This window comes from Artemia franciscana, chromosome 15 (assembly GCF_032884065.1).
Source record: "Artemia franciscana chromosome 15, ASM3288406v1, whole genome shotgun sequence".
Classification (NCBI taxonomy): domain Eukaryota; kingdom Metazoa; phylum Arthropoda; class Branchiopoda; order Anostraca; family Artemiidae; genus Artemia; species Artemia franciscana.
The window spans coordinates 42,343,961-42,365,973 of record NC_088877.1 but is presented as its reverse complement, the minus strand read 5'-3'; the positions used below and the strand labels follow the sequence as shown (position 1 = coordinate 42,365,973).

At 34.5% G+C, this 22,013-nt stretch overlaps 1 protein-coding gene across 5 annotated transcripts in view; it reads right to left on the bottom strand.

Annotated features, from left to right (window-relative positions):
* Positions 1 to 101: 101 nt before the first annotated feature.
* The window catches only part of LOC136036499 (protein lap4-like), a 199,287-nt gene continuing 177,375 nt past the window's right edge, over positions 102 to 22,013 (bottom strand). For 4 of the 5 annotated variants that reach the window (XM_065718777.1, XM_065718781.1, XM_065718779.1 and 1 more), the window contains 4 exons: positions 21,020 to 21,143; positions 16,679 to 16,792; positions 8,441 to 8,596; positions 2,429 to 2,730 (listed from right to left, as the gene is read on the bottom strand). In XM_065718777.1, the coding sequence (XP_065574849.1) occupies positions 2,563 to 2,730; positions 8,441 to 8,596; positions 16,679 to 16,792; positions 21,020 to 21,143 (562 nt within the window). In that variant the 3' untranslated portion in view covers positions 2,429 to 2,562. Of the gene's footprint in view, positions 452 to 2,428; positions 2,731 to 8,440; positions 8,597 to 16,678; positions 16,793 to 21,019; positions 21,144 to 22,013 lie in introns of those variants that run through there. The other variant, XM_065718780.1, reaches the window with a different exon arrangement.

Here is a 22,013-nt window from a genome sequence, read left to right as displayed (position 1 = left end):
TTGGATTTTAGGGGGTTGGATGCCTCCCCTCCCTACATACATTCTGACATTTTATTACCGATTACATTTCAGTATTGTACTAATTTCAAACCCCAAGAGTTAATACTACTTGTTATTTTTACATTTGGCAAACAAAGCGGCTCATTCTAACGTAGCTTGCCTGTGACCATATTACAGGACGAAATAAAAACATAAAATGCGAAACAAGACAATAAAATGCTGCCAAAATTTATCCATACTGATTTGTATTATCAAATTAAAATAAAATTAAAAAGACAATTTATGACACAGCGTCCTCTACTCAAGTCAAAGAGATTCTTAAAATACTAATTACAAAAGTAATTATATCTTTCTTTTATCTCTTTGATTTTTTCTTTCGTCGTCGACTTCCTGATGTATGTACTGGTATTGACGAATCGGTACTGTTTCCTGTATGTTCTCTAAAATTGACCTAGGAAAGGAAACAGGTAAACAAACACGCCACACAAGCAAAAGAATAATAAAGCAAAATAAAACAGACAAATTGAAAATAAACAAACAGGCCATTCACATCAGACAGGTACACAAGAACTTAGCTCATGAGAAAGAAGACAATTAAAATAACAGACTAAATGGAAATGAATAAGGCACAGACAAACCAAAGACACCACAGATAAGAGTGAAAACCGGCTTTAGAAAAAAAAACAAAAAAAAACAAGTAATATTGGCGTTTCTGTTGTTTTAGTAGGCTATTAACATCAGGCCATAGGTCATTTGTTAATTAATATTTATTTCAATAGGGCGGAGGGTGGAGTAAGTAAAACAAATTATTATTTGGAAATATATAGGAAACTGCAGAATTGTCATAAAATTATTACAATTTAAGGAGGAGAGGGGACACGAGACACAAAAATCTCCCCTGCATAAATGCATGATTGAAAAAAATATAAACGAAAGAATGTAAGTAACGTTTCAAGACACTAAAGGATCATGGATACAATTCTTGCCCAATACATAAAGTCAGAGGTGAATTTCTGCATGAGTAACCAATGAGATATGAAAATAGTTCTAGAGTAAAAAAAATCAGCAACAAGATCTAGCATTTGGCGTTTCTCTCTTTGTTCTGGGAAACTGAGGTTGTTATTTACTGATTATTGATGCTCAATGAACAGGTAGTGAAAACCGTCTAACCCACAGTTTTAGCCTAAAACGGTTTTAGTGCATACCCCAAGTCGAAGCTTATAGATATATTACGTTTTTAAAGTAGTTAATAACCCTAAACTGTAGCATACTTGTCCTTTTAGGCACTTTAAAATGTGGGAAAGGTAAACAACTTTTCAATCAGTCACCATTACCAGCTTAAAGTCAGCTAGCCAGCTTAACCTGCAAAAGTTTTCTAAAACTCACCCACGACCACTTTGTGCAAAGTGGATTTTGAGTTAAAACGGTTCTTGAAAACACTTAATTAATTAATTATTCTAATACAATCTCCTAATTAATTACTCATTACAGATATTACAGCTTCAATAATCTCAATTATCTTCAATAATCAATTTGAAACTTTCTGTTTTTTAATTTTCGACGCTAGTCGCACTAAAGCAACACTCCTGATATCCCTTTTCTATCTCCTGCGTTAAATCGCCAAAGAAAGAGCTCCTTGGGCCCACACTCCTTGGTCACATCTATCAGTAGGACGAGATAAAGGAGTAAACTACAAGAGCAGGGGCGTAATTTGCTATGGGGCAAAAGAAGGAGGGGCAGCACATCTCAGTTACCCCCAGCTGAAATTTAATTTCTTCAAAGATCAGGTTAAAACGAAGATAATCCTACATAATTCAAGCATCCATGGAAACGGGCCAGTTTTCTTTATCATTATGGAACTATATTGCTCATCTTTTAGTTTTAACTATCATTTTCACTTAATTTGGGAACAATGGCTCCGACTTTGCCCCCCCCCCCCAGGCTTTTGACGAAATTACGCCATTGTACAAGAGATCAGGTTCTTCTACTTTTCAAAAGTGGTTCCGAGGGGGACCAATCATTTTGTAGTGTAACTTTCTTTTATAATATCATTCTGCCAAAAAATATAAAGCTATAAAAAATCATTTGTTTCACATTTTCCCTTTCGCAAACAAAATCACTTTAATATTTGCAAAACAAACAAGCACACGAGTAAGTGCAACTAAGCAGGTAACCCGGGAGATATCCCAGTGGCGAGTTCACCGCAATCTAGAAAACGCACAAATTCTTTAAAGCACAATAACAAATTAATTTTTTCTGCATTTGGGCTGTAGATTTCGAGCAAAGTCCCACCTTAATGGGTGTATCCTTAACTTTTGGGTAATAGTGTGAATAACAAGCACAGAAATAATAACGCTAAAATAGAGTAGGTTCTATTTTCTTATTCATTTTAGTACTTGGAAATTTTGCGCAAACACAGATAGACATAGTCTTTCTACCGTCGTATAAGGTAAGGAGGAATTTACCCACTACAATTTTTCTATAAGCCTCACAAGGCGTACAATCTTCAGCGACTGTATTACACCAATTAAGACAGGTCTTTAGCTGCACCAAAAATAATATTTAGACACGCTCGGACAAGTTTTTACTTGAAACAGACGTGTTAGGCAGCGAAAATCCCCTACTCAAGGGCAAATGAAACATTGTCGGTTGGTGAGAATATACTTGAGATCGAGCCAATCGACGGCTAGCCATATCGTCACGTTGTTTCCTGAATACCACTTCGTATTCCTACACACAAAAAGAAAATGTTAAGGAAGAAAATCAAAGACCAACGCCACCATTTTTAATGTACCAAGAGCATGAAAAGAAAAACTTTTTTTCTGTCCTGGACCTTGCCTATCCATACCTGAAAACGGCGATTTTCATTTTGGTTATTTCAAAATTACGAATTAATTTGGGCATTATACATTTTTGCCAATGTTTCCGCGGTCAAACGTGAAAATAAACAAGCAAAATCAATTTGTTCATTTTGATAACGCTTTTCCTACTTGCAAAATTCAAACATTAGCAATCGGTTGATGCAAAAAGACAACTACATTTTCAAAAGAAAGCCACGAGTTTTTCAGCTGCTTGATTCCATGTTTATTTAGTTGTTTTTTTTCTCATTTTTCACCCGCGTTTCTTTTTTTCTATTTTATAAAAAAGTTTTTTTTTAATTTGAAAAGTTTTCAAAGTAGAGAAAGTTTTCCTTTTTTATTTAATAGTTTTCTACCACTGTTTGGTGTTAAAAACTGAATTCACGATTTACTTTTTTGATATACATATTGTTGCACAAACTAAACCATTCTAAACAACCAAATTCCATTTCCACTGTCCTCTGTATTTGTGTTTCCACTGTAATTTACAACAAAAAATAAATAAAATATGCCTATCATGCCAGTTAAGGTTATAATTTAGTTTCACCTGGTATCTCGCCAAATAGTTAGTACAATATTGTGAACTTTCTTTTTTCTTTTTTTTTTTTTTACTAATTTAATAAAAGACTTTTTATTCCTATTCATAAGAATATTTTAAACAATTATACAAACCAGAGTATGGCTATTTTGTAAATATTTTTTTTTTCATTTTGTTTCCTAAATACTTTTTCGTATTCTTGTGCACAAAAAGAAAAAGGTTACAAAAGGAAACCAAATACTAACACCATATTCTTTAAGAAGAAGATACAGGTCAAAGATTTGTTAGTTGCAGCTTAAATTAAATTAAAAAAAAAAAATAGACATTCGTCTTAGCTTAGGTCACAAATTCGTTACATTTCGGGTCCCCCAGCAGGCTTTATTTTTTTTGGGGGGGGAGGTGGTCAGACAAAAAAAGAAATACGAAAAGCCAAACAATTTTTTCCAAGAAAAGCAGGAATTTATGAATTTCAAGATGGAATTGACTTTTGATCATTTATTTGGAAACAAAAATCGTATATTTTAACCGACTTTCTTCAAGATAAACGAATAGAAAGCATAAAGCAGTTAAAGAGATTTCTGAAAAAATACCGTTTTACTATAGTTCTTTTGACGTTTTGTTTTTGCTTGCTTTTTAAAAATGGGATTTGTGTAGCAACAAGAGGATTTCTTAAAAAAAAACTCATGTGTGATGAGGCGTTTAAACAAAAAGAAAAACTAAAAAAAGTCAAACAATTTTGTTTTGAGAAAACCTGAAACTGAATTTTGGTTGTTTATTTGAAACCAGTAGAGAAAAAGGTAAAGAAAAAGAAAGTTTTTCTGTAAACTTCAAAATATTATATAATTTTGTATCTTGTTATCAAATTTCAAGATGAGAGATATACACACATTTTCATGTTTTTTAGATGTTTTGATGGTGTTAGATGTTTTTTGTTTTTACCTCTTCAATATCATCTTAGTTACGGTAATAAGAATATTTCATTTTTGGGCAATAGCTTCAATATGGTTAATACTACTAAAAACACTAAATTACTAAAACACTAAAACCACTAAAACAAAAAAAAACACTAAAACACTTACTATTGAAACAAATAACAACAAAAATGACTCTGCCCTTCCATCATAAAAAAGCAAGAAGTAAAACAATAAGGAATTTTTTAAACTGTGAAACTTGCTCAGACTTCAAATTAATATTTTCGCCCAAGGTTCATTTATTTATTTATTTTATTTATTTGTTTATTTATTTATTTTATTCATTTATCCAAGGGTCCTTGGAAATAGGGCCAAGAGTTTCACTGTCTTAAAAATTCCCTATTTTAAAAATTCCATTGTCTTATCCCTCATTTGAGTCAAGGCAAAATCGGATCTTCACAATTTTTGCATAATCTCCCACGGTGTAAATTCTGTGATCCTTATTATACCAATTGAGAGGGGACTTAAATGTCCAAAGACTCTAACATAAAAGTACGTTGACAACATGAGCTACGCCAATGGCCGGTAATTCAAAAGGGAATATTTGCACAATACATCCTTGTTCCATTTACACTACACAATTATATGTTTCGTGTTAGGTTCCTTTTGTATAACACGACTTGAGCAAGAGAGACTGACAAATTTGTCTGATTTTTTTTTATTATTATTAATAAGCAGCAATAGTCTTAAGAAAGGCATGTCTTAATTGCCGAATAATGGTTATAGGAATTTTCTCGTAATTGTGTATTAACACGAATAAGGTTGATAGCGCTTATAAAGCTAAAAAAAAATCATTTTACAATTCTTGCAGTATCGAGAAAATATCCGTTATAGGTCTGGAATGGCTATTTGTTCACTTAGAAAAGAATTGCATCGCTTCTTCTAATCGTCTTACAAGTGAATTCAGAATTAAGAAATGGCGGAATCTACACGCGGCAACATTCATGTAAGTTTTCTAAGGGGAGAAACTCCTTATGACCCTTATTGCAACCATTACGATGTGGCTTAAGCATACAAAAAAGTTCCTCAAGAGTTTAAGATGGCCCAAATTCAGTTTAGGCATCAAAAGCGCCACCTTGAATCTATTTTTATAAGTGATACAAGAGGACACACCATATTTAATGAAAGAGAAACTTCTAAATATCTTAACACCTGAAAAGAAGAAAATAAATTCAGCCAGCTCATAGAGCTTGCTTTGTTTAAGAGGATGAAGTATGAATGCCCCCCCTCCATAAATATGTCACAAAACCCCTTTTGCATTACCCCGGTCGGACTAAAGCCAACAAATATACAACCTGGATAAGAATGAGACGATTTAAAAACAAAATAAATAAATTAATTTTAAGACAACTTTCCCCGTAAATTACATTGTAACTAGTCTAAGACGAAGTCATACGCTTGACAAGATTTTTCTAATATCAATTCCACAAAAAGAAAATAAAAGAAATTTAGAGAAGGCGTAAATACAAAAAAAGCAATATTTGAACGTTATCGAATTTCAAAAACTTTGTGCAACAGTCTTAACAAGCCTGAAGACACCCTGTTGCAACGGTATGCAGCTTTCGGCCGCTAAGTTTAAGCACCTGGAGGCCAATTTATGAAAATTAGGGGGGGGGAGAATATATATCTTTCAAAATATCAGGTGGGAACAAATATTCCCCTTGAGCGCCATCCCTCAAATCTCCCCCCTGGACAAAAAATACACATTTTTTTCTTTCTTTGATCATCTTCTTTTTTGTTAATTTTGGTCTATTTGTTTACAGTGAAAGATAAACTACAATATCTACAAACCACAATTTAATAGCCTAAATTTAAAGACCAAGATTATATGAGCCTCAGATTCATCACTTTTAATTTGTATTTTTAGCATGTTTTATTGAGGAGATTCTGAATTGTGAGTTACATTTTGTATTAGCACTTTTGTTTCAGCCTTTTCGATTTCGCTAAGGATGACTACTGGTCATATAGCCGAAATATCCGCCAAGGTTCATTACCGTCTTCAGAAAAAGTCCACATTCCTCATAACTTCTTGATCTTCGAATGGTCTGATGTACTCCGTTTAGAGAACATCATTACAAGTACATCATCTGAAAAATCTTTCTTCACCCCTTTCTTAATCAGAAAAATTTCCTGTGACAAGAAAACAAGTCTTCAACTAAAAGTGATACAATTTCCTATTCAATACTCAATGACAGGGTGATGAATATACACTGAACCAGTTTCAGATGCATCATATATATTGCATCAGAGCAATCATCAGCAAGGTCATCAGTGAAAATTATAGTTTCACAAAATGAATAAAATAACGAGAGGTCATCAATATATAATAAAAGCGAAATTTGTCTGAGTATACTATCCTGTGGAAAACAAAAATGAAAAAGAAAGACTTCAGAAGTGAAACTATTAGCCTTAGAGTAGGAAGTAAAAAAGGACAGAAGAGAGCAAGAGAGGAGCGGGAGAAAGAACTACTCCGTAGAGTAGGAAGAAAAAAGAATCGAACCCAAGTTTTGCTATTTCTAAACTTTGAAATTTCTTTACTACTGCTATTAACTTCATATTTTTATTATTATAAACTCATTCGTCCGAGCCATGTGAATTGGTTAGCTGGATTTAGGATCCTTTGTCCGAGAGGACGAGGGTTCAAATCCTAGTGTACCCAACTGTTTGGTTTGGGACGGGGGTCATTGCGTGACTCTGTAAGCCCACCCGGAGCCAACCCAGCTGTAAATGGGTACCTGGAGAAATCTGAGGAAGGTAAACAGGAAGGGTATGCGAAAGCAGAGGGTGGTTGGCCCCCAACACCCCATTGCACTTCCTGGATGAAGGGTCAAGAAACGGAGATCAGCACTGCCGGTAGGGACTGTTAAGTCCAATGTCGTATTCTTTACCTCTCTCTCTCTCTCTTCTCTTTCCTTTACTCATTCGTGAACAAGATTATTTCGACAATTTCGAGGGGCTAACAACACCTCTGTTAATAACGGCTTTAATCGAAATCGAACTTGAGCTCAAAATCGTTGCGAAAACAACCTGGAGGCAAACAGGAGACTTGGAGTCTCCTGTGCAGGCAGCCAATGTTAGGTGAAATAAATCAAGGCAAAAGAAAAAGTATAATAACAACACTCCTAGCAATTATTTAGCTTAAAAAACTTAAAAACAAAATTTCGCAAACCGCACTGTCCTGCCATAACGAAGAATAAAAAATAGAGAAATGAAGATCGCGGATGATGTTTTACAAGGCCAACGAAAATACTAGACGAAAACAAATAGCTTTCTAACTAAGCAGATGATTAAGTTCGTTTGAAAAGTTTCAGTTGCTCGTTCGGTATAATTCGAGAGCGTTGTTGCTTCTGGAGTTAGGTTCTTTAGGCTTCTGGAATTTTTAATTTTGGTAATTTTGATTTTATATGTTGTTGGTTTTTCCGCTTTGTTGTAATTTTTCTTTTAATTCTTTCGATTTGAGTTGTTATCTCTTTTTTGCTTTCCGCATTGTTTATTTTTCTCTTTCTATTTTTATTCGGTTTATTTTGTCCGCATTTTCGCTTAGAAGATGTGAACATGTTTCTATGAAATTTTCCCTTTTGGCACTGAAGTAGAGAAATGGTTGTAGTCCCGAAATATTCGTCTAGTATTTTGTGGGACTTAAAAAACTTATTCCGACCTTCTTAAATCTCTTTTTATTTTTTTAGACTAATTCTAATTTTTTTTAAGCGACTATTTCTAATTTAATCTGGTCCGGTTCCTGATACGCCTGCAAATTTTCAGCGATCACATTATTGATCACGTATCTAGTTTCGAATTTTTTTAATGTAAAAATTTGGGGGGTCCACGATTTGAACCCGAGACTTCTCACACCCTAAGCGAGAGTCGTACTACTAGACCAACAAGCCACACTTAACAACAACTATCATTTTTTATGCACAAATAAAATTCTTCTCAACTATCTCGATCGTATGCTAAGAAAAGATCTTTTTTATACTTTGTTAAAGTCTTTTTTTATTTATTTTTTTTTAAAGTAAAATAAACATGCCTCCAGCCGAAAAGAATAATATTTGTTAATACGAAGAATCACTTACGCCACTGGACTCTTCTTGTTCTTCAACAATGGTTTCATGTTCATTATTATTCACAATTCTTTCGTTGTCGATTTTAGAAGGCTGTACAATAGGCACTTGTGGAGGTGACTCCAAACTGTTTACACTCTGAAGGAGCATTTGAGCTTGTAACGCCTCCTAAGGAGTAAACATTAAATATGAAAGAAATTTTTTAAGATAAACTGTTAATCGAAGAAGAGAAGGACACCTGATAACAAGTTACCTATCATTTGCGTCAGAAAAGCCTAAATTAGGGGGGGGGGGGGCAAATTTCATAGATTGGGCTAGGGGGCTTGAAAAGCTCCTCAGGATAACCAAAGACAGTGTTCCAAATTTAAACATAACAAACACAAACCCAACCAAAATTGGTTCCAACACCAAAAAAAGTTCGCTACTAACATAAAGTTCAAAGACTAGCTTGAGACTCAACTTCAACTTTGTTTATATACAATAATTATCCCCACAAAAGGCTCCATGGCCTGTGAACGTAGGGAAAAAACATTACAATCATATCTATCAAGATTCATAATACAAGATAAGGGAAATAAACACGAAGAGGAAAAAAAAACACAAGAAATAAAAACAGAAAAATGCAAATAATTATATCAAACCTTTTTTTTTGATTATTTACACTCAATTGAACTGGCAAATACATAATACTATTATTGCTTATAAACACAAGAAAAAAGAATGAAAGAAGAATAAGAAGAAAAATTAACCCAAATGACTTTTCATTATTCTTTTTAAGATCCCGATGGAGTGAAAATCTCTGATATTCTTCCGCGGGGAGTTTTAAACACTATTACATGCGTATATAGGGCTAAAAACTGACCTCACGGTTGGAGCTCTAACAACAAATAAAACTCAAGAGTTACGAGTTCCATGAAGATTAACACTAACTCGGGATTGTAAATATTTCGAACAACAAGAAGGAAGTTGACCATGAAGATATTTATGAATTAAAAAAGCACAAGATAGAAAATACCGTGGACGGAACCTAAGGAGAGAATTTGTTGACGTACTATTCGTATTTCTACCAAAATACTTAAAACTTTAGGAGATTTCTTCGTAGGTGGTCAAACCAGAAACTTTGAACATGGTCGGACAAAGAAAGAGCTATTACACGTACATCAGGTCAAAACTTGAGCATTTTATGGGGTAAATAATTTCTCTTGCTAAAGATTGTCTTTGTCGGCCAGCCGTCTAAAATAAAACGAAAAGCAGGTGTGCCTCGAATGGGGCGGAAGAATGTCGTAAGGAAATATTGGGAAATGAGAAATGGAATGGGGGTGTAAAGAGGGAGGCTTTAAATAGATTGAGGTGGAGGAGGAGCATGCATAGATGTGTTGGTCTCAGGCAGCTTGGTGCTGCAATGAGTTGTTAGTAGTGGTAGATACAACCATATTCCAGGCATGATTACAATCACTTGGGAGGACAGCTAAAATATTTTTTGGCATCAAAATGGCACGATTATACCACAGACAATGGTGGGATTTGCGACAGTTTATTTCAGAATGGTGTATGCGGGTATGCATAGAACATAGCGGGTATGCTCTAGCATACCCGCCAGTAAAATACTAAAAAACTCAAAGGAAATATCATTTAAGCAATTTGGCAGCTTTGGGATTCCCTGCGGTGCACCCCGCTTTGATTGAAAATCCTGCCGACACGGTGACGTAACACTGCTTTGTCTTTTCAATCAAATATCCGTCAAGCCACAAATTCTCAATAGCTTTCGGTGGTGGGTAGTCCCCTGGTAAATTCGATTTTCGGCCCCTTTTCTTTGAGACAGTCAGCCAATACTGACGCTTCCAGAACAATTTTAAGGCATCGAGTCTCCTTAATTGTTTAATTTTCAACATAATAATACAAACTCTGAATAAAATATATTTTTAAAGATACAAAAAAAGGATAATATGGATGCACTCACACTTGTTCAATAGAATTGATTCGTATAGCTCTTAAGTTAAGCGAGAAAACCAGTTAATAAAGAAGACAAGACGCATCCCAAGATACAAATTTATTATTAGGGCTAAGTGGGGGACCATCAGGAGCGTGGGGTGAGGTGAATAGTTAGAAAAGTGACTAAGCTGCCCTCCGATCACTTTTTATCCTTCTTTGCTCACTTTGTATTTTTCGATTCTACTGTCTTCAGAGAAATAATTTCATTTTTATTTTTATCAGGTATGCATGTGGTCTTATTTTTCTCGTTTGCACAGCTTTTTTTTTATTTAATTGCTACTTTTATTTTGGATAGTAGAACATTTGCGTCCGCCTTTAAATCTTCCAGCTCATATGTAGATTTTTCTCCAGAGCACTTTCAGCCCAACACTAACTAGTGTATTAAGTATAAGATTGCAGTTCAATTTTCGCCTGATCAAAGGTTTTAGTATCATAGGCAGCGCATTAGCACCCATAGGTATATGAACTAGGAAAACTTTTTAGTTCATATATCTAGTATTTTCTGTTTCTTTTGAGTTTAGGTTTAGTATCAGTTTTGTTTTGGGTACATTATAGGTACATTATTGGTTTAATTTTTTATCATGTCTAATGCCTGTTTTTTCAACTTAAATATAGCCTATGTTTTATAATATATGTTTATTTAAATTATAATTGGGGTAGATTCTGTTCGTTTTTTGAGTTTGAGCTGAATGTCAGTTTTATTTTTGGTATATTATAAGTTCATTATTGGTTTCATTTTTTATTAAGTCTGATATAAAAATCCGCATCTAGCATTCATTCAGTGCAGTCGCATTTCGCTAGCTCTGATAATTTGTGACGTGTGATTTGACCAGTCAACAACTAATTGAATTTAAGCCGGATTAACTCTGTACCTGTTTGGAATAAATAACGAGTGAAATACTTTTGAACTTGTAATTGAAACTTGTTCGATAAATTTATAAACTTGTATACGATTACGGCTTAAGGATTATTTATGGATTGTGGCTGTGAGTTAGTATTCAGCACTACTATCATCTGAGTCGTGCATTGAAATATTCGGATTACTTGCAAATCACTGGATTACTAGCCCCACTCAAAGATAAGTTATTATTTATTCTCATTGCATTCATTTAGCCAGTGCGGATCATTTCATAATTGTGCTTATTGAGAACTTCTCTGTGGATATACCTTTTTCACTTAATTGTTTTTGGACTGATGCCGAGCCGTGAGTGAAATTTGCTTATCATGGACAATTGGAATACCAGTACGCTTTATTATTGCCCAGTTTTGAATTTTGCTCAGCACAATCTCGATGAGGGGTTGGACCATCAGTCTATTGTGAAATACGCTAGTGATTTTTTCCCGTATGAAGATGTTCTTGGAGCTAAGAAACTTTTATATAGCAATTGCTTCCCAGATGAGCCTATACCTCGTCGTTCGGGACCCAGTGCTAAGAATAGTTCATTGTCGGACATTATCGCTACTCTTTCTCGCTGCTCTGCAGAAAATATTGATATTCCAGAGTTCGTGATCAAATCCCCCTCTGAAGTCCCTAGCATTCCGGCGTCAGCTTATTCTATCCTTACCGCCAAAGTCAACCAGTGCCTTGATCAGTTAAAATCGCTTGCTCACCTCAATAGTCCAACAACGTCTATTAATAGTTCTTTGGTCTCAGATAGTAAGGGTACCAATCACAAACCCTCGTACGCCGTTGTTCTTAAATATCCGCCTCCAGAACTAAGAGACCCCGTTTCTCGCAAGGAAAAGCTTGATTCTTTCGCCGGACATGACGGTATTGTGTCGGTAAAGTCCGATCCGGTAAGGAAAAGATGGGTTGTTGTTACACGGGATAAAGTTTCCGCCAATTCTCTTGCCGCATCTGCTGTTGCGAGCTATCCAAATATTCTTGCTAAAGTGATTGATCGCAAACCTCTTGGAGTAATTAGGGGACTTCCCGACAGTGTTTCTAGCAGTATACTCATCTCCGTTATTCCTGGTCTTGTTGAGGCCAGCCAGATCGGCTCTTCTCATACATTCCGTTTAGAGTTCCTTGATTCCGCTGCACTAAAATCTGCCATCGCTACAGGTCTGCGCTTGGGTTACGAGTCTTTTAAAATATCGGAATACAAAGAATTGCCCAGACGGTGTCTTAGATGCCAAAGTATCCATCATTCGTTAGCTCACTGCCCATGTGCCCCGAATGAGATGAAGTGCTCTAAATGTTCTGGATGCCATTCCAATACTAAAGACAATCCTTGCTTAGAGGTTCCGAAATGTGCCAACTGCGGCGAAGCTCATGTTTCCTATAGTATGAATTGCCCAGTGATAAAACGCGCTCTGAACTCTGCTCCAAAATGAACCAAGCCACTATTTTAAGTTTTGCTTCTCTTAATATTAACGGCACAAAAGACAAAGACTTGTTAATTAATGAATTATTAGTCCATGACATAGTGTTCTTGCAAGAACATCTTTTGACCAAATCAAACGTTTCTAGCCTGAAGCGATCTTCTGTCCACCATTTCTTTTCGCAAGAGGCCAAGCAAACTAGAGGCCGCCCTTCCGGTGGCCTAGCAATTTTTTTCCGTTCCCCATCAAAGCCCTCTGTGATTCATTGTGATGATAACATCTTAGCGATTCAATGTGACAGTACCGCCTTTATAAACGTTTACTTACCTTGCGATCGACGTTCTATAGCATCGTTCACATCTTTCGCTAAATGTTGCTCCAGTTTAAAGTCTCTACTCGAAAGTCTACGTTTGAAAGACCTAAATTGGGTTTTAGCTGGTGACCTTAACTGTGACATTCTTGGTACCTCCGATAGATCAATCCTCTTGCTAGAATCACTTCCTAGCATATATCACGTCGCAGTTAAGAGCCTCCCATTCACGTATATTCATAACAGAGGCTGTTCAAAATCGAACCTGGATCACGTGATCTCTTCCAGTTCCAGCTTAATATCATCGATTGTCAGGGTGGACGAAGAGAAGATTGACGACGATCACCTTATTCTTAGCTGTAATTTGTCCTGTGAGCTATCTGGCAAAATACTTTCGGCTCAGCCGAAGTGGCATATGAAGTTGAATTGGGATCGTGCTAATGTCCCACTATACCTTGCTAGGCTAAATGCTTTACTCTCGACCATAAAAGTGCCATATCACCTGCTGCAAACGTCAGTTTCCTCTCCTTCAAGTACAGTTGATCTAAATTTCTATTATTGTCAAATCGTCCATTGCCTTAAATCAGCTTCCAAAGCTGCAGTGCCTGTGGATAAAGTTAGGATTGGTACAAGAAAGCCTAATTGGAACGTTGATCCTGAAGTAAAACGTGCTAAGCAAAAAGCCAAATTTTGGCTACGTATGTGGATATCATGTGACCGACCATCTTCCGGAGCTGTTTTCTCTGTGAAACAAAAGTGTAAACTTGAATATAAGGCCAGTTTGAAGAGGGCACGCTTGAATGCATGGCCAGGCCCCACCAATAAGGCCTCCTGGAATAAGGTTATTAATAGTGAGAAATGTTCCCCATCTACCCTATCTTGTCTCCAGCTAGCTAATTTTGTTGATCATTATAAGCGTGTGTTCAGTGTATTTAATAGTTTTCTTCAGTCTTTTTATTATAAGTTGCTTAAACCGCTTTTACCATACCGTCTCCTGCAGGCTCATGTCCAGCCTGTAGCAATATCTGAAATTCGCCGGGCTTTAAGAAAAATTAAGCGTTCAAATAGCCTTGATGGTGACGGCCTTTCTTACCGATTTTTTGCTTATGATTGTCCTGCTCTACTTAACCATTTACAAATATTTTTCCAGTCTTGCTTAGCACAGTCGCTTGTTCCTGATAGTTTCCTTTGTGGCCGTGTAACGTCTATTCAAAAGCGAGGCAAGGACCCCACGTCATGTATGAATTATCGTCCCATTACAGTATCGTGTTTCTTAAGTAAGTTGCTTGAACATTTGTTACTACCAGAAATTGAGTCGAATTGTGATTTTACGCCTTTTCAATTTGGTTTTCGGAAAAGTTTCGGTTGCTCCCATGCACATCATGTTTTAAGCCGACTCATGAAAGATGCCGTAAAAGCTAAAATGTCTTTATACTGTCTTACTGTTGATATTTCTGGAGCTTTCGACAATATTGTACACTCTCAGGCTCTATTTTCCCTTGCGTCTTCAGGTGTTAATCCTTCCGTACTAAGTTTATTGTCTTCTTGGTATTCAAAGTCTAAAATTCAAGTTTCCTGGAATGGCCAAATATCTGACCCGGTAAAAATTAATAAGGGAGTTCGGCAAGGTGCCGTATTGTCTCCTAGTATATTTAAATGCGTGCTTGCATCGTGCCTGCGTCCCCTTAGAAGTTCTGTTTTTTACGGTAATACTGGTTTGTCTTCTATTGCATATGCAGATGACGTTCTTCTTGTTGCCCGGACTCGCCGTGGACTGCTTTCTAATTTTACTATATTAACCAATGAACTATCTAAGATTGGACTGTCAGTTAATGCGTCTAAATGCGAGTTTATTTGTTTTAATAGCCCTTATGCGGTCGCTCCATTCGTTACTGGGACTGCAGTTCTACCATGTTCTTCTTTAGTTAGTTGGCTTGGTCTGTGTTTCGGTCCAACACTTTCCACTACCTGTTCATCCCTAGTGAATCAAGCCGTGAAAAACCTACGCGTCGCTTACGGAAAAATATCCCCAAACAAAAGCCGTTATAACCGCAACGGTTTGTGCATGATTTATAACGCTTATTGCGCCCCTGTGCTTTTGTTTTTAACAGGCATGGCTCATCTGTTTCGTAAGAAAGATCGACATACTCTACGTACGGCTTATTTCAGATATTGCAAATTCCTCCTCCGGCTTCCTAGATGGCACCGAAACAAAAAAATAATTGCTCGATTTGGTTTAGTAGATGTGCCTTCTCGGATTCGGTCTTCCAGTGATGATTTATGTAAAAAGACTGTCAACTTTATTCACGTTTATGACCCTCTGCAGCCTTTTTTCCATATTGATACTGGTTGATTAATCCATATTGTCTTTTGTTAGTTTCAATTTTGTATTTCTTCGCTGTTTATCGTATTTGTTTTTGTTTATTTATTCATAATACTCCGTACTTTGTGTTTTTTATACTTTACGGGTAATAAAGTTCATTCATTCATTCATATCTATTTCTTTTAACTTTGAAAACTTTCTTTTAATATCTGTTTTTTTTTTTTAATTAAAATTGTGATGTCTTTTCGCAATATGGACCACAAGAAAGACGACTTCCTTTATTTATCTAGTAATATTTGTCTAGTTCATTTACCTAGTAATCTCTGTTCGTTTTGGGTTTGAGTTGAATATTAGTTTCATTTTTATCCAGTTATTTCTTTTAACTTTTAGTTCGTTATTCATTATAATTTCTGTTACTTTTTTTTTCCTCTACTGAAGAAATATCTTTGCTCTTAACTAGTTTTTTTCCATTTAATTAAGAAGAAAGGTTATTTTATTTCTCATCAAGCGTGACATAGCGCACTACGTTCAAACAATTAATGTGCTTAATTATTTTTGTGTTTCTCAGCGAAATAAGCTTGGCAGCAGGCACGCCAAATGAAGAGGGAGAGGGAGGGCAGAGAAGGAGAGCCCCTCCGTCGATAAAAAAACTTTTTTTTACATATTTATTGGGAAAAACAACTATCCCCCGCCCTAGGATCTGAAAAACAGCATTGTTTTATATCTTCATGAAAGAAAACAACGTTGACCCCCCTCTCCCTAAATTTTCTAGAATTGACACCCCCACTTGTTTCTTGCGTTTTTTGTCTCTTAAAATGTCAAAATCCTACATGCTGATGAATTTTTCGTTTAAATAATTCTCTCTTTTCCAGTCTACATTGGCTAAAACTTTTTATTGGTACTTGTTAATCATTCAGAACACACCCATAAAGTGAAGTTAGGCTGATTCTAATGAAATATATCATATTATGATGAAAATGTAATACTTTATTAACAAAATTATGGGAACTACAGCAGAAAATTATGGAAAGCAGGCCACCCAGAACATATTATATTAAATACCTAACTAAACCTAATATAACCCCTAACCATCTCAATATATTAAATATTTAATTAAAATATACATACATTGTAGTTTTTCTCACTCAAAATAGGCAAATCATAGCCAATTGCAGAGGCAAACCAGTTTTTGTCACATATAATAGAGCGAAATGTTTGATTGTGTTCTGAATAAACAATATGTACTCTTTTTTTTATTAGACCATAGAAAGAAAGAAGATATGGATGCGCACGCACATACCTGTTCAAGAGATTTTAGCCGCGCAGCTCTCCAAGCTGCCCTCCGATCAGCTTGTATCCTTCTCTGCTCAGCCGGAGATAAGCATTTCTCATGGTCTTCAAGTTCAATAGAACCCTGGAAATAATTTAAAATATAGTAATTAAAATAAATAATTTAAAACCGATTATTGCTAGGCGCTGCACAGCCGTAATCAAACAGTTTGTGGTGGCAAACTGTGGTGGCAAGTAAAGACTGACCCGTGCTAATAGCAACTGAACTTTAAAAAAGGGACTTCGATAACAATAAATGCACAAAAAGAATCTGCTTTTCATGTTAACCCTAAAATGTAGACTTTATAAAGTTTAAAGTTACTCTTCAAAAGTTAGCACAATTTAAAAAACCTGGAAAAGTTATTATAACTAGAAAAAAGGGAGGAAACACACCCATTGAGTCACTACCTCTCAAGATTTAAATAGAATTTGACAACCCCCATAAATTAAGCTTAACAAACTATCAGGGTCTTTTAGTAAAAAAAAAAACTTTCATAAAAAAAACCTATAAGAGAAGGCAGCAAACCTCATAACCTCATAACCTAAAAAAATTTAGGATATGTTGAAGTTTTAACTCAAAGAACAGACGGTTTAGGGAATCGCTGCTCCCCTCATACATAGGATAATTTCACACTCTAAGTTGTATCCCGGTCTTTACTTTCATTTGAAACCAAATATTTTCCTTTGATTTAGTTCCTTTGTGTTTCAAAATGAGATTTATATAAAAATAAGACAATATCCACTGACATTATCTTTTTTCCAGACAATATCTGGAAAAAAGAAATATTATTATTTTAACAGAAATTACATTTTCGCTATTAATACTTCTAATGAAGCGTTGGAGACCTCAAAAATGGAGTGTTTGCATTACTGTATCTTTGTTTAGGGACATCTTTACCATCACGCTCTCTAGACTTGGGTGGTCATTCCCTCTTAAAGAGAAAAGGTATATAAATTGGTTTTAGATAGTTCTAAATCGATTCACTACAAAGAGCTTTTATTAGCAATATGTTAGTCTATTTTGGGCTAAAATTTTTGTTTTGTGACATAAAATGGCAGAAATAATGACTTGTCGCGTGATCTCTTTTCTTAATTAATTCGGGTCAAAGAATTTCAAAACCAGAATAAACTCTCTCTCGATATTCTGCACATACTGGTTCAAGCACATTAACAAAAATACAAAAAGAACATGCTTTCGTATATAGAGCTTTAAAACTTCCCATTTAAGATACTTCAAAACAATTCAATTAGCGACATGATTTTCCTTAGTGTCGAATCCCTTTATGGGGTCTTCCCCCTGTTAAAAAAAATTATATAAATTTCTGATGCTAATAACTAACGATTTTTTAAATATTTGGAACCAGCTTCAAAAGAAAATTTTGTTTATGTGCGGTGTTGCTTTGAGATCTGTTTTTCAAAGTTTAATTCCTGTTTTTGAGCTTATGGGCTTTCCAGTCATGACTATTGAGTCGTCTTCCAATTCCTCCCGTCTTTATATGTCTGCAATTTATATGTTTTGCGGTAGCTCCTTGGATTCAAGGTACTGAGCTATCCTGCAGTATATTTCGGCTTCAATACTCTTCAATACCTCTATATACCTCTATGTACTATACTATATACTTTCTATATACTGTATACTATATTCTATATACTTCAGTGCATTAAAGTCTAATAAGCAATGGTTTCAAGGTTTATATTTATTCATGAGGATATACAGTACTGTTTACTTTTAACTACTTTCTTTAGGTAAAAAATAGGCAAATAGGTAAGGTAGTTAGTAAGAAGCAGGTAAAGTTTACTTTTAATAATACTTACTTTTTGCTTTTTTTACATGTTGCTTTTACCAGCTTTTTACTTATGCTATGGGCCGTGCGAAGGACTTTTTTTCATAATTCGGCGAGGCGAGTCTTGTGACTCGAATTTTTTCTTTATTAAGTCAAAAATTAAGTTTCAAACTGGGTCAAGAAATATAGCCCAGCCATAAAAAATGGCTGGAAAAGAACTTGTAAGCAGCCAATTAATTAAGATTTTGATAAATAAAGACCAAATAGTGATAAAAAGTACTATAACGTCAGCGAAAATGGGTTTTATTAGTAAATGGAAACTAAATGGTTCACTATTTAGTGAACTATTTAGTGAACATATATATATATATATATATATATATATATATATATATATATATATATATATATATATATATATATATATATATATATATATATATATATATATATATATATATATATATATATATATATACTAGCTGTTGGGGTGGCGCAAAAGCGCCACCCCAACACCTAGTTGATGGGGGCGCTTCGCACCACCCCCAAGCCCCCCCGCGCGCGTAAGTTGTTACGCGCCATTGCAGTTGTGTCCCTGTGTCCCACCTGTGATATATATATATATATATATATATATATATATATATATATATATATATATATATATATATATATATATATATATATATATATATATATGTATATATATATTTTTAACTACGTAAAACTTGCGAATATACAACATTCTTGGCTGTCCCATTGTCTATGCATATAAATAGATTGTCAGGGAAATTTATGCAACATATAATTGTCCATGGGAAAAACAATCTGTATTCAGATCTATACCTCATTATTCTAATGATTGCCCTTGAGCTTAGTTGATGGTGAGAGGCCTCGGCATTCAGCACGTGGCAGGCTTCGTGGATCCTGATTGTCGCTTGTCTTCTTACCGAAGACAATTTGAGACAATTTGCTGTCCTTTCATACTGAAGTCTTTTCAAAAACATTTGATTATTAATGCAAGTCCGATTTCCAACAACGATATCTACTAGGCTTCAAACTTTTGGTTTTCTTTTTGAAGGTTTTTGAATTGCTGCAATCCCTTTTCAAAATACATAAAAACATTTTTGCAATTACCAGTTTTTTGCTATTTAGTGTCTTCAGTTTAATGTCTTTTCATAGTGTTTCTTTTCAAAGATATTAGATTACTATCAGTCTGATTTCTAACAACGATATCTATTAAGCTTCAAACTTTCGGTTTTCTTTTTAAAGGTTTTAAAATCGATGTAATCCGTTGTTATACTATATACAAATATTTTTGCAATTACCAGATTTTTGCTCTTTAAGGAATTTAATATAAACTATATAAGCAATAATATATAATGAAAAGAGAAACCATCAATGTAACAGCACAAACACACACAAAAAAAAAGAAAAAAAAAGAAAAAAAGAAAGGAAATAGAAGGAGAAAGGGAAAACTGTTTTCCTAAATTAGTGGCTAATATAGACCAGCACTTGAACGAGGCCTTAACCTACTCATCCATACAACCACATAGGTCAAACAGCATAGCCATACACAATCAACCATAAAGAATAATCCATGGACAGGCAGTCATGTCGTCAATAAGTATAAGTCGTCATTTACCAAACAATAAAAACACTAAAGACAAATAATTCAGAGGCAACAACCCAACACAAGGGCTCATCAGGAGAATACACTTGCCTATAGGGTTTCGGCATTTTAAATTCTCAAATACCCAGTCAAGTGTTGTGCCTATCACAGAATATCCATGGCATCCCCGTGTCAGGTATCACCCCCAAAATACATGCCTATGAAAAAAAAAAACCCAGCAAATGTAGAAACACCAAAACAAACTTATCCTGTTAATATATTCCTCTTTTTAGCAACAATAGGTAAACTAAATGTGATAAATTTTACCAAATCACAAATATTAAGACATTGCAAAAAACCTGAATGAACTAAACAATTATAGAATTCATCTTTACCATGAGGCTATTTAAAAAAAAAAAAATCCGCTCTATTAGAAACACAATTCAAAATAAATGGCGCTGCATCATCTTTTCGCGAACCTCCAAAATTAGCCGAAAATTTCTTTAAGTATTTCCAGATAATTCTTATGGTATTTATTTAAAAGTTCATTATAATGAAAACTTAATTTTTTAAATTGCCAAGTTAATTTATTTGCAGAAAAACCTCTTAATATCAATTTTTGGCTTAAGATTTTACATCTATTTTTAAAATCAATATAATTACTACAGATCCTTGCATAACGAAGTAACTGTGAGAAAAACGCCAAATATATATATATATATATATATATATATATATATATATATATATATATATATATATATATATATATATATATATGTATATATATATATATACATGTCGGCCGATAACCAATATTTTTTATCTGATAATGATACTGACCCTCATATCGGTCGGGCCCCAATCAGCAAACATGGCAAGGGACACTGCCAAATGAAGGAAACACGAGGCTTACCTCTCTTTCCATTTGCTTCTTGAGTCGATTAGCTGCTTTTGCAGTCCTTATTACGCCAGGAGTCGTAGGCTTCAAGTCTTCTTCATTGGGCTCATACTCAGACTTTTCTACTAAATTCTCAACACTGCAACAAAACAATAGCAAACTATTAATATAGCCATTAAATACATAAACAAACGCAAAACATATACACATCACAAAATTTGTTTGGCCAAATTGATATTGAGGCATCATAGACTGAACTAAGCTTGTTGGACCGGTTGCTATAACCCACTTTCGAGCACAGGCTTTAATTCTCAGGGCCTTCACCAGAATGTGTTTTTCAGATGCATTAAAACTCTTTTATACTTAAAGAGACAAAGCATTGAGGACCAGTTGTCATGCCTATTTTGGAGCATCTTATTTGATCCAAGATGTTTATTGGTTTCAAGCTTTTCAAAATACATTAGGTCTTCTTATCTTGCTTAAAGAGAAGCTAAAAAATTTTTTTTTTTTTTTTTTTTTTTTTTTTTTTTTTTTTTTTTTTTTTTTTTTTTTTTTTTTTTTTAAATAGCATTGATGCTATGCTTGAACCCTAGAACAAAGCCTAGGAACCTTGTTGAGAAGAATTAATTCCGAGTGATTTCTTTCTTTTTTCGGTCTATTGTAAAATTTATCATCCGTACTGTCAAATTTCTGCACTAAAATTTCTTCTTGTTCTTCTTTAAATTTGGCACCTGCTGCCACCAAAAATTGTATAACTGCCTATGGAGTTCCTTTTCAATAAAAATTGAATCCCCGATTTTTTCCTATTTTTTTTTAAATTTTTCCTATTTATATAGTTTACTATTTATATTATAGTATTTATATTGATATACTTTATATAATATACTTTTTAAATAATTAATTAATTAATACAATTCATTAATATTTATATAATATACTTAATATACTATTCATATATTAGTATACTATCTATATAGCTGTGCAAGATTCCACTTAACCAATTCAAACA